This window comes from Falco biarmicus, chromosome 4 (assembly GCF_023638135.1).
Source record: "Falco biarmicus isolate bFalBia1 chromosome 4, bFalBia1.pri, whole genome shotgun sequence".
Classification (NCBI taxonomy): Eukaryota; Metazoa; Chordata; class Aves; order Falconiformes; family Falconidae; genus Falco; species Falco biarmicus.
In genome coordinates, this window is record NC_079291.1 from 112,141,618 (window position 1) to 112,155,048 (window position 13,431).

Here is a 13,431-nt window from a genome sequence, read left to right on the forward strand (position 1 = left end):
TTAAATCCATGTCTAAAGCACTTGTTTACTCCACGAGGCCGGGATGTAAACTGCCTCTCATTGTAGAGCAAATAGAGTGAAAACTTCTGCAGTCTTGCTTTCTGTCTCTCAGGAAACCCCCGTACTTCATATGCCCATGGAAATAAGGTAGCATGGTGATCCCGGCTTGCTGATTACAGCAGCTTTCAAAAATCGTCTCTGTGAAGGGGCATCAGGAGCCTTACAGGCTGACAAATAATGGTTCATGACCCTTTTCTAAACAGGAGGGAAGGAAGTGACTCTAGAGTTCTGGATTTTAATAAGACTTTAAAATGTACTGTGTGAGTCTGCATGCTGTGACATGAACTGCCCAGAATGCAAAACAGTCTCCCAGCAAGGGGCAGCACTGCTCCTGGAGAGCAGCTCTCTTCTGCAGAGAGAACTGCTTCGTTTTCAAAATGTGATTTAGTGTGGCTGGAACTGCAGAGCAGAACAGATACTATGGGAACAGCTGAGTGAATCTGATTCTGTCGTTCCTGCCAGCTGAAACCGTACCTCTAGTTCCAGGTGCCCACTTCATGTAAGAATATCAAATGGCTTTAGCTGCGTTCCACCACAGATGGCGTGCTGCTGAACTGCACCTTGTACTGAACTGCAAAGCACCCACATTGATAAATTTCCCTCTAGTGTAATTATATTGACTAAAATAATATGGGGAAGGGGAATGAATTCCTATGTGGGGTAGAGAAGGAGCTAGATTCAAATTGGAATTGCGTTACTAAAGGGGAATGTGCAAAGTCAGGATTGCGTTGTTAGAACAGTGTGCAGAAAGCTCCCAGAAAAAAAAATAAAATCAATAGGGTTTGATGATGAAACAGTTTTGCCTGGCCTTGTCTCTGATGTGGTTAAGTACAAAGATGGTGAAGAAACAGAGAAGGAAAAATTGGAGAGTGCAGCAAATGTTCTTTGGCATAGGCTTGGGGGAGAGGAGGGCTGTTTCCGAGCAGACTGGCGTGCCTTGCCTGGAAGAAGCACGTGTGGAGTTACCTTCCTGTGGAACGTCAGGGACTGAAGCAATAGGAACCAGATACATACCTGGTTTGAAGATACTGGTGTTAAGATGTGCATCTGTAGGAAAGGAGACAAGCTCTTCACCAGGGCAGCTAGGTGCCTAAAATGGTATAATCTGCATGCAGACTGGCTTTCCTCTTACTCCTGACCAGCCAAAAGAGCAGCAGGAGGAGGGAGCCAAGCCTTTCCTCTTGCTGTTTGCCCATGTAGAAGTATTTCAGCCCATGATCATCTGGAAAGAAGTTTTGGAGTGAGGTGGCCTTGGTATGTGAAGGGTGAGGGTGTGACTTTAGGTTGTTGCTCAGCGCTTCAGTTCTTGGAGGTAGTTTCAACAGCAAGGTTGGCTCTTAGGATGGTTTCAGGTTCTGTAGCGTTCACCCTGAACTTTCATGTGGGACGTAACATTTCAGCGCGGGTAACTGGAGTATGCAGTTGAATCATTGGGTCCCTTTTGCCACTGACTGAGGTGACAGCTTTCAGAGGAGTGAGAAGAGTAAAAGCTCTCTAGTGTTTTGCATCTAAACTTAAGCTCCCATACCCTCTTGTTACATGTGCAACAACATCTATACCAAAATGAAAAATGTGGAGTTCTCGTTCCTGCTCCACTGCACTTGTGCATAATACAAGGGATTGGACTTCAAAATTAAGCAGGTGTTGAAGGAAAAATGGCAAAGGAATCATGTTAATTCCTTCTGAAATACTGCCCAATTAAAATGCTGGCTATTCATGTAAAATACATTTGCAGCAAGGTACTTCAGAATGACTTATCCATGCTTGCTTTGGAGAGCACTGCCTCCAAGGTAGTGCAAATGTGAAAATAGCAATGGAAAATCACTATGCCTTTAAAAAAAAACCAAAGCAATTATTTCTTGCCCTAAGGAAGGGGTGTGCCTGTCACTGGGTTGTGTAAGGGGAAGTGGGAACACTGACTATTAACGTTTATGATAAACTGCACAGTTAATCATCATCCAGCTAGTCCCTGATTTCTCTTCTTTTCATTCTGGAGTGGAGGGGTGGTGGTTAGTGGGTTTGTCATTGGAGGGAAAGGGAAATTGAATATTTAATGTGGCTTTCTTTATGACAAGGCACTAACATGACTCCCGTCTGTATTTAAATGCTGTCCCCAGGTTACGACTATGGCTATGTCTGCGTGGAGTTTTCACTCTTGGAAGAGGCCATCGGATGCATGGAAGCCAACCAGGTTGCTTTACACTTCGGTCAATGCTGCTAGAAGATTTTTAAATATTTTTTTTGGTGGGGTGGTGGAAAGCCAATGAGGTTTTTTTGAACCATTCAAAGGAAGATCTGTTCTTATCTAATACACAATACTGCGGTTTAAATGCTGTTTCCAGAAGCTTGTAAAAGGCTTAGAAATGCCAGTGTGAAAGAGCTGCTGGACACCAAATGGTCTGCCCTCTTCCCTAGTGTATGTTGGCACACTGGCTAGAGTTAGAGGCTGGTGGCTGACAGACTCCTTATGTAGGTTTGGCCCTGATGCTTTTGTACTCACGCTGAAATCCAGTCAGAAAGAGCTCTGCTGGCATTAAATGTTTCCCCTGGCTGTGTGTGCACACACACATACACATGTGGCTGTAGGTGAGGCCTCTGGTATGCAGCTCTGAGTCAGCTAAGACTTGCACACTCTGCTTTTCCATATGCCTTTTGTGTGGGAGAGCTGCTTAATTGTTCGTCTCCCCCATATCTATCCTGTCCTTTGACAAGCTGGAGCTGCAGACATGAGGACTACCCTATGTGCAGTTGCACCTGGTAAATCTGAACATTTCCAGCCCTTAAAAGTGCACAGTAAACAATAGATCCCCCTTCCTTCACTGCATCCTTTAAGTCTCCTCTCTGCTGCCTTCTTCCTCCTAATTTGCCTGAGTAAGAATCTGTATCAGTTGTCTAAAGCCTTTTTACCTGAATCCCAAGTCTCCCTGTCATGGGAGGAGAGTCATGAGTCAGTTTCAGAGCTGTGCATCTGCAAAAATGTACTTACAGTTAATGAGTCTTCACAGCTGGGGTTTCAAAGGTCCCACAAAGCGCTTGCATTTGCCTCTATTTTCAGTTACAGAGGTACTGCAACTTACAAAAATGTTTTACAGAAATAATTCTGTTGCTGGGAAAGAGCCTGGCACATTCCCACCAGAGGGGTGTTGGTGAGCACAGAGAGTGAAGGCTCCAGAATTAATTATAACTTTTAGCATCAGTGACAACTTTTATTTCCCCTTCAGTGTTGCTAGAATTCCCAATTTGTTTTGTTGTCACTGGAGAATTTGTAATTACGCATGGCACTCCTCTGTGCCTCTGCATATACCAAATGCCTCTGCCTATTCTCTCCAGAATTCTGCTCACGTGAAATAATGTCTCCCTACATGAGAGCAATTCCCAAGTTCCTGGGAATTTGCGAATTCCTCTTTTTTCCTGTTGTTGATGCCTGCTCTACCCCTTCTCCCATTTGGAGCACCCCTGTGTACTTGGACAGGTGCTTGACTTGATCACATTTGGTCCATTGCTACAGCAAAGAGCCTGTAAGCACTAGTCCTTAGACTGCACTGAGTACCTAGAGGTGCCCAGTAAATCACTGTACACACATGCACATAAGGAAGGTCTGGCTGGCATTCAGCTGCTGCTTACATTGATCCTCCCCAGCAACAGTTACAGCAGCAGTCTGGATCATTTTTTGCCATGTTTCCCTTCCAGCATTCAGGCAGGGTGCAAGCAGAACACTGCCAGCGGTGAGGGTAATGCTCCCGGCCGTGCACTCTACCTGGGACATCTTAAAACCGGATCGGGTCTGAAGTCTTCCAGTTTTCCTTCCAGCTATACATGGCTCTGTGTGTGTGCAGAGGAAACCTGGAAGATGGAGCCGCTGGAGGGGCTTATCTCCAAAGCCTTATGTGCTAACCTTCACTATTTTTTAGTGGAGCTACAGTGATTTGTAATTAGTGAAGCAAGAAATGTGCTTTTTGGAGTGACCCAAGCTATATGAATTTGGTCAGGAGAGTTATAACCTGTGGATTGCCCCACGAGTCAACTTCTCTAATTTGCTGTTGATGGAACATGGCAAAAAAAAAAAGGCCTTCTAATTATTTAAATAATTTAAAAAATAGTGGTAAGATTTGTATCTGACCTACTGCAAGGGAGGAAGCTGACTTTTAAGTCCTTAGTAAAAGCCAAATAGAGATACTCAGAAAGGGAGTTATGCAATTCAGTTGTCCTTAGACAATAGATGTCCCATTTTAATATCTTCCAGGATAAAGTTGTAAGATCATCTCCCTAGACTGAGAATTAATCTGCATTTTTACAAGCTGCAAAACCCAAACCCTGTGTTAGCTAAGACATAGATTCTTTGATAGTTTAGTTATTTTCAGAAGGTTATCAGCTATCCCTGTCAAATTCAGTCATTTGTGAGAGCATAAATAGCAAAACAGTGTCAGCCCACAGTGACATCCTAGTCCCTCACTAGTCAACCTGCCTCTTTCTCAGTCATCTGTTGGCTGGGAATAAATAGCTTTTGCAGAGACAGTGTTTTTTGGTGCTGTTTAATGCCTGTTTAACTACCCCTGCCTGAAGAACAATTTGCTGCATCTCTATGTTGTATATTTCCTGTATTGTGAAATCCTTTAGCTTTACTCAGTGCAATGCAGAACCTACTTAAGATCATTCCCAAATTTGCTAACTACAGATTTACCAGGTCCAACTCCCTCCATTCAGTAAGTCTAGTATGTGTATGTGTGAGGAGGCTTTCTGTCAAGTACATTGTGATAAGGAAACGTCCATCTTCTGCGTTGCCCTAATTTTGTAGGAGAGTTTTATTCCACCTGTATTAATTGCTGCAGTGAAAGTAATGAAAATGCCCCCATTATTAACTGCTTTCCCTTGTTGATTGTTGCGTTGGCAATTCATTACAGCTCAAAGGTCCCACCTAACGTATGTGAAACGTGATGGATTGCTGTTCCTGCTAGCGCGGAGGTGTTGGGTGGCAGGTCTGGCAGAACAAGGCACTGGCTGCCAGCTCTCCTGCTGTCTTTGGGGGGCTCTTTGCCCTCATAGGGCAGATGGGCTGTTGAGTTGTTTTGAAGAACCTGGGCACAGCCCTTGTTGCAGCCTGATGGTTGGTGATGCTCCCGTTTGTCTTCTGTCACAAGTTGGTTGTCGTTTGACTTGTATGAGAGCAGACCTCTTTTCTGTCTGTGGTCAGCTGCTTTTCTGCTGGGGAGAGACAGGTATTTTGAATGAAAAATGGTGTTTCTGTGTGCTTGGTCACACATTTTCTCCTAAATAATCTTTCTGTCCTTTATTCTCATTTTTGAAAGGCTGTAGTGTGGTGCAGCATTTGTCTTACTGAGTTTTCTTTGTGTTCAGGCTTGGTGTAGCCCCTGATGTAATAGTGTTCCTGTCTGGGGGCACCAGATTGGCTTCTTGGAGGGAACTTTGGGAATACATCTCATGGCTTTTGTTCTCCATGTGCATTCGGACAGCTTTGCACTCCTCCTTCACCTGTAGAAGGAACAAACATAATAAGCTTGTTACTTGGTGTGAGAAAATCAGGTGGGAAATGAAGTACCCATCATGTACTGTTGTGTATTATAAAGGCAGGTGGAAAAGGAGAAGTGGAGAGAGCCTGTCTCTGCTGCCTGGATGTTCTACTGTTTTTGCTGAGGTAGAGCTGGTTGTTATATATATGGAAGCAGAAGGGGTTTTGTAAGCTTGGGAGCAAATGATTAGTCTTGACTGATGATGTAGTATTGTCTCTAAATCCTCTCAGGTCTCAAACTTAGCAACACTGGCAGCCTGAATATTTCCTAGCTTTTGTTGCTAGTAACCCACATCTTTGTAATCCTTTCCTCCTGTTTCTTAAGTAAGAGGGCAAAAATGAGAGAGCTATAGCATGAACCTTTAAAAATAGGTATTTTGAAAATTACTGTGGAGGTCTCCAGGTACGTGCTGGAGTGCTCATTCCAGGACTTGCTGTTGTGCCTCCCTGCACTGAGGCTGATTGATACATCCCCGAGGGCGGTTTCCCCTGCAGTACTGTGCGATCCTGGTTCATCTTGCTGAGCACAGCGATACCGCCATTCCCTGCTTGTTTCTTGCTGGAGAGGGTGAGAGGGATTCTGACTGGATTTTGTGGGTGCTCACTTTACTTGAGCATGTCCCACCGCTGTGCAACTGAAGCATCAGCTGTGTGTTTCTCCCCCTCTGAGCCCATCCACTTTTATCCATTCACTGCAGTGCTTTTCTGCGTTTAGTGTGAACAGAGCTTCTGGTACAGATCAGGCTTCACAGGCTTTTCACTGTAGCTGTTGGTGTTAAAATCCACAAGATGCTGTGACAAGCAGGCAAAGCTTAGGACTTTCTGTCCTGAAAACATTTGCAGAAACCAGTTACAACTCTGCGTGGCTTCCCAGTTAAATACAGTAGGAGCTTGTTGTGGTTATCCCGAGAATGCATCTGGTCTGGTGACCTGTAGCCTTGGAGTATTTGTGGAAGCCTGTGGTGCAAGGAGTGTGTTGCAATTTGTAGGAGAAAATGTGTGTCCAAACAACAAAAACTATTTTCGTTTTGATAGGATATGCCGAGTTGTGGAGTCTGGCAATATTTTCTAGAACCTGCAAAATGCCCCCTGTAATGGAAGACGACACTCACCTCAAGTGTATTTTCACGGGCTGTGGTATCCATCATTTGCTCGCTTGATAACGCCACTCCATCTCTTCAGCTTTAACCTGCAGTTGAGGGTGGTGGTGACAATTGAGTGTGTCCACAAATACACTGAAATCTGCTTGCATGTTAAGCTAAGAGTGCTGGAGATGGCCTTGCTTTTGCTGTATCCTCCTTGGATTATCAGCTGACATTATCTTCTGCTTTTCTTGTATGTTAGGTGTGTGTGTTTTGCTCAGGTTGTATCGTTAGCACACATCTCTTTTCCCTATTAAACCTGTCCTGCTTTTGACTGTGTGGATTTCTTGAATTACCTTTTGGAGTCTTCCACTTTGAGTGTGTGTATTGAGAAGGGAAGGGCTTGTATACCTAGGCAGTGTTTCTTCTATAAACATGGTTTGAGAAACATGCGCATTAGGGAATAATTTTTATGATCCAAGTGACCTATGGCAAGTTCCATCCATAGGCTACCTTGTCATCAGATGAGTGGATTTCCAGGCAGTCGAGCTGACTCAGTGTGTGACCTTGTCACGAGCTCACCCTGGTCTTACATCCCTGAGGACTGACGTGTTGAGTCAATCGTTTTTTCATTCCCACTTGTGTCTCACTAATCACTGCATTGTACCATCATTTAATGGGAGTTGTAAGCATCTGAGCTCAGTACGGAAGTCTGCAGTGGGAGGCTCGTGCTGGGCAGACGCTTGCCTGTGAATAAGCAGTTGGATCTGCCTGCGATGACCTGTGGCAGGGTTGGCTGTGTGGGTGTACATGTGTGTATCCTGCAGTGACAATGTGATAAGCACACTGTCTGTTCTTCTGTTCTGTGTGTGCTACAGAGACCTTCCTTGTGCAAAAAAAGGGTGTCTTTTGTTGTACAGTGTAACTCAAAAAATTCTGGTACTGAAAATACTTCTCTGGACCTTCTTCTCTTCTGTCTTCTCAGTATCTTCTGTCGTCTCAGCTGTTCAAGCCATGTGAATCCTGTTAGTCTCTCTTCCTTTGGCATAGGAGGTTGTAAGAGATCTGCCAAAAACTTCACACACACTTCCTTCAGCCAGTGGTAGCTGCCCATCAGTGTGGTTTTTTGAGCCCTACCCAGATCAAAAAACAACCGTCTTCTTGGCAGCTCTGTCCTGCTTTGCCTCAGGAAGCAAAACACACTAACCAACATATTTTAAAATAAGTGCACTTTTAACGGGAAGAGTTGTGAAGCTGCATCTTCTTGCTCTCCTTGTGAGATCCCAGCTTGCCATATCCCTCTACCTCCCTGCTCTGATTCCAAAACCCTGTCCTCCTTTTTTCCTTCAGCCTCACCTTACCTGTATGATGAGGATTGTATGCGTTTGCTGCTGCTGAACTGCAGCTCTGTAATGGGATTGTCCCAGAGGACAGCTGCTCGGTGAGCTGCTTGGAGCATGCAGCAGATGCTTAAGCAGGACTTCCTTTGTATCTCTAGTTGCTGCTGGGGATATATGGCCTGGCAGGGTTATCTCGGGACTCAAGTATTGCTGTATATTGCAGAATTATCTGTTCTGTGTGCTGAAGTTCACTTGGCTGCTGTATAAATAGATTGTTCTGCGTAAAGCATCTCTCCCTACCCTTCTCTAAAACAAAACTGCTCCCCCTCTGCCCCCCTGGTCATTTATGTTCTGGTTATGGGTTTGTTGGGGTTTTTTTGCCCATTGATATTAACAAATCTGCGTGATGATGTATCTCTGAAGTATCCAGTCTTTCCCTGTAGATCTTAAATGCGTTGTTAATCAAGTTTTTCTCTCTTGGGATAGCCGTTCTATTTGCAATGCCAGGAGTTGGAGTGGTAAATGTTAAGGAACAATTGTGATTTCCTGAAATTTGGTTAAATAACTTAATCCATGAGTGAGTGCCAAGATAGGTGTCCAGTCTTCTCTGGTTGATTGATCATATGATGTGATACACCAGTACTTGCAGTGCATCAGTCACTCCCATTGGGTACTGCATGCCACTGTGCAGCATCCAAAGATGCATGGGGGTGGAGACTCCCTACACCGGTGGCTCAAAGTGAAGAACTTCTGTTGGGCAGCTGGACCTTTAGTCATGCCTGGCATGGCTGTTGTAAGAATGGGGATATTTGAAAACTTTTGCTTGTGAATATGAAGTGCAGCATGAACCACAGATAAGTCTGCTCCCTGCCCCTTCCACAGGGCAGAAGTATTGTAGAGCACTCGTAGGCAGAGCAACACCTAAGAAATAGCTTTGTTTCAGTCATTGTCAACATGCAAAGTGTTTTCCTGAATGACATGGGGTCTAGCACACTCCTCCTTTGAATTCATTTGTAGGTGAGATTTTGCCTTGAGCTAGAAGGGATTTGAAGCAGTCCTTGGATGCACATGCAGGATGCAGATGCTATCAGGTCCTCTCATCCTAATGTTTTAATGGAACAGTTGTTTGACAATGGGGAAAAAATCTTAGACACAGATGCTACATACAGGTGCAGTTTCACCTTAAACCGAAGACCAGTGTTTTACTGCTGGCTGCTGTTACTCACAGATTGTATGGTTTTTATTGTGTTTATATTCATGATGAAGATGTGTAGAAATTCCAAGTATATTATTGTGTAACCGTTTGGAAGGTGTTTATCGTTGTACCATCAAAGTGCTTCAAAGGAGTATGGTAAACCAGCTGTAGGACAAATAGTGTTGCCACAGTTAATAGATTGTGTACAGAGGGTGATTTTGGATCAAGATGTAAAATCTAATGATCAAACACCTATATGAAAGTTAGCAGGACCCATGCCACTAATTTGCTTTGATGCTTTTGAAGTCATCCTTTAAGTAAGCTGGTGACTAACTGAACTGTCAGATGTACTATCAGAAATTCTTTCTGTACTCTTAGAGTGGATGGTGCTGCAGGTATGACTGAAGTTACTTAAAGGAGACAAAGAGGCAATGAGAGGGATATGTCTGTATGCATTCAGTTTATGTGAACAAAGGCATCTCGGTGAGCACGCCGTAACTTTCATTTCCAGAGCAAGACCATTTTCTGTCATGGTTTTGCCATAATGGTTTTCACGAGACCTGTCACTGTGAACAAGATGACGGTCCTTCTCAGCCCAATCTCAGCAACATCGAGGGGAACACCAGATACATTTTACAAGCATACGAGATAGATTATAGCATTAAGACTCCATCTGGACTGTCTTGATAAGTGGGAGCACACCACGATGTTGCAGTTTTCACTTGATGAGTCGTTTTTGTTAGCTTCAGCATCAGACCTGTTTGTTCATGCTTTTATGCTATCTCAGCGGCAGTTGCTTTTCGATTCCTTGGTGCACTGTTGATGTTGGGATTGCTGGAACAGGAAGGTAAAAGGTTGAGTCTAGAGGCTGAAAATAAACGTCAAACTGCACGCTCCCTAGGGGTTAAGGAAGGCAGAAGCACTTCTTAGCAGAGTGATGGTCTGCCTGCTTTTCTGCAGAAACTGTGCAAAAATTTTTTTGCATAACTATGGTTATGATAGGGAGAGTGAGCCAGAATTCCCCTCAGATGTGGATTTTAGTCTGTTTTCTTTGCAGTTGAGTTTGTGTTGGACCTTTTCAATGTAAATCGTGGAAGTTTGGCTACCTTGAATTGGGGTACATTGTAAAAGAGTACCTTGAATTTTGCTATTTTCTGCTTGGGTTATGAGACTCACACAAGTAAGAGATTAAATTCAGATGTCTCAAGTTTGAAGATGCAAGATCAAAGCTATAGCTGTCAGCAACTTTTATTTGTGAATTTCTGTTTCCATTTGACTGTAACTGGGCTGTTAATGTTCTTGACTAGAAATGAAACATGATTACAGTGGAAAATGGGGGCTGGCATGCCTGAGTGGACTATGGTATCATTATCCATCAATCACAGGCAATAAGAGGCAGGTATTTAACACAGAGGGACACACAGTTATCATCCGCCCCATTCCCCTGCAAGCCACAGGGCACCTTCAAGACTCTTATTAAAGCTTTAATACCTACAGAGATCACAAGTGCTGTACGCTACAGGATCAGAGATCAGGAGCATTGCTGTCATTCTACATCTGTGCAGGACAAGAAAACACATTAGGTGGAAGAGCCCTGAGGGTGCTGGCAGACAACAGCCCGCTGCACTTCTAAGGAAAGGCACAAACTTCCCCCGATCCACTCTCATTTCAGAGGGTCAGAGTTTTCTTCTTCCACCGTCCACAGGTGAATGAGACAGCAGCTGAGAGGTCCTCGGTACCACTGTACTGTGATGAGACCAGCTTACTGAATCTTTGGCTATGATCGCTCCCAGAAGAGGGCAATGAGGGAAAATCCTGAAGCCATTTTGTACAAGGAGCCACAGAAGGGAGGTGGAAAGTTCTTCCTGGCTTCTGCAGTGACAGAAGCTATACAGTATGCAGTTGACTTGTTGCAGTGAAGTGTCTGATGTGAAGTAGCATTCTGCCTTAAGGTTTCTTATGCTGTGCTGTCATGCTGTCTGTGTGCATTGACAACTACCAGATGTTGCATCCAAGTTTTCCTGCCTCTCCATCACTTCAGGCCACCTATCAGTTCAGTTAGTTATGTGATGACAGGATGAACAAATAGGTTCCCCCAAGGACAGGGGTCTAAAATCAAGTGCATCATGTAGTGAATTATATTTTTAATGAGGGTCAAAGCTGTAAAGCTGTAAACATGAGATTTAAGTATTTAGACTTCTGAAACTGTCATCTTTAGAACAAGAAGGTGAAAGTAACTCTGTCCTGTTTTCATAGACAGCAGGGAAGATCTTAGTTTTTGTGATGGTACAGTCCATGTCTTAGCAGGAAATTAGTACTATTCAGATGGGCTTCATGTACCAGATTTCAGCCAGTAAAAGCCCAAAGCAAACATTTGATGTACTTTTCCATCGGGGATCTCAGGAGCAGAGTTAACAGAGAAAGTAATTTTAAGTCCACAGAATCCCAAGATGTACTTTCATACATGTACATCAGGTTGAGAAGTCTTACTAAGAAGCTGTCTCACGATGTGAAGCTGTACATTAATGATATGGTGACTAAGGTGCTTTACTGTTTATAGTCTTAGGTTTTTGAAAGCCTGATTGATTCTTCCCGACTTGTGATCTCACTGGAGAAGACGGCTGAGGTGTTTTGATGTGGGTTTTTTTTTCCCTCTGGCAAGGCGTTCTTCCGTGCCTGGTCCATGTGAGATTGGTTTGTCCTCTACCACTGCCTGCTTCTCTGCCCATTGTACTAACTTAGCTTGTCTGGTTTTCTTCTGGTGTCTACTGGGCCCATCATTAAATGTAAGAAGTGAATTCCAAAATGTTTAGTAGACACCTCTGAGTGACAGGCAAATGATTGATCCATCTGGCTCTAAGAGGAGCAGCTGAAAGCATCACCTCTCTGGTGCCCCAGTGTATTGAGTGCCACAAGAGGTTCAGGTGGTGATACCTGAGCCACCTGCTAGTGTGTGGCTAATCTGAGAGTTTAAGGAGATGTCTGTGCTTGCTGTTTCCCCTTCCTAGTCCCTTGGGAATTCAGCCAAGCTGAGGCACTTCTGACACAACAGGGAATCATGTTCTTTTCCTTCCTCAGTGTCAGGGTTATATGAACTGCTCTCCTGCACACTCACCTCTCCAGCTAGACTCTCCTGAAGTTGAGGTCAGCTACCGGAGCCTTGGAGCCTGGATATTCACACAGGAGAGTTGCTGCTTCTGCCTCATGCACCCTGACAAGGCACTAAACTCCTTTCTTCAGCATTTCTAGGAATTGTCCAGGAAGGAAGGATCTGGATATATACCTCTGGATGTTGTGCAGTGCAGTTGCCTGGATGAACCTCTCAAACCTCAGTGCCCTTGTAAAGGAGGAGCTTCTGGGTCCTGTGGGCAGCAGTGACACCCACTAGTGTTACAGTGCACCCGAGCCAGGCTGGCAGGAGAAACTAACTTCCTTCTGAAGGGCTCAGATAACTCTGTTCTCATGCTGTGCCAGGTTTCTTTGGCAAATACAGACCAAAAACTGCTCATAAGAAGAGCTCTCTTAAGAGGCAGCACCTGCTCAGATGTAGGAATTGATACAGGTGCCAGCTTCCTTGTGGTTCTGTCCAGGTGTGACTATTGAGGATCTGGATGTAGCTTTTGGACAGACCACCGCAAAGTCACGATAACCTGCTGGGAATCATCACTGAGACAACACAGGTAAGTGTTACACTGCTGGTGCATTTTCCCTGGCAGCTGGCGGGGTTCTTTCTCTTACCCATTGGGAGTCAGTACCAGGCATCTGCTTTTGCCATTAACTGGTAATTTAGGGATGTTGAGAAATGAAGTCTCCAAGGACAAAACCCTGTTCTTATCCAGAGCTGCTGCCTCTTCCTAAGGTTTTTGGGTCTTTTTCCTTTCAACAGAGAGCCTGGCCTGCAGAGAAAGCATTGCCAGTGAATGCTCCAAGGGCAGTGCTTCATTCAGTGGGCGCAGAAATGGGTTTGGAGGCACGTTTGGGGGAGCCTCTGGACTGCTTTCTTCCCCATTTACAGTTGGCATGTTCTTAGTGAATGTTGCTGCTGTGCAGAACATCCTGTGCTCTGTTCACCAGAGCTGTCATGGTCAAGCCATGTTGGAATCGGCGTGTAATCCCATGGTTACATGCTCCAGCAAAAGGACACACTTTTTTTTGGGTGTGTGGTCTTTAAATGCTTAATCAAATAGGCTGAATTGTCTAGGAATAAATTTACCCCTTTAAGGCAGA

The 13,431-nt window shown here is 44.4% G+C and overlaps 1 protein-coding gene across 2 annotated transcripts in view; it reads left to right on the forward strand.

Annotated features, from left to right (window-relative positions):
* The window catches only part of RBM6 (RNA binding motif protein 6), a 58,831-nt gene that overhangs the window by 20,753 nt on the left and 24,647 nt on the right, over positions 1-13,431 (forward strand). For both annotated transcript variants that reach the window (XM_056334940.1, XM_056334941.1), the window contains exon 6: positions 2,178-2,251. In XM_056334940.1, the coding sequence (XP_056190915.1) occupies positions 2,178-2,251 (74 nt within the window). The remainder of the gene's footprint in view (positions 1-2,177; positions 2,252-13,431) is intronic.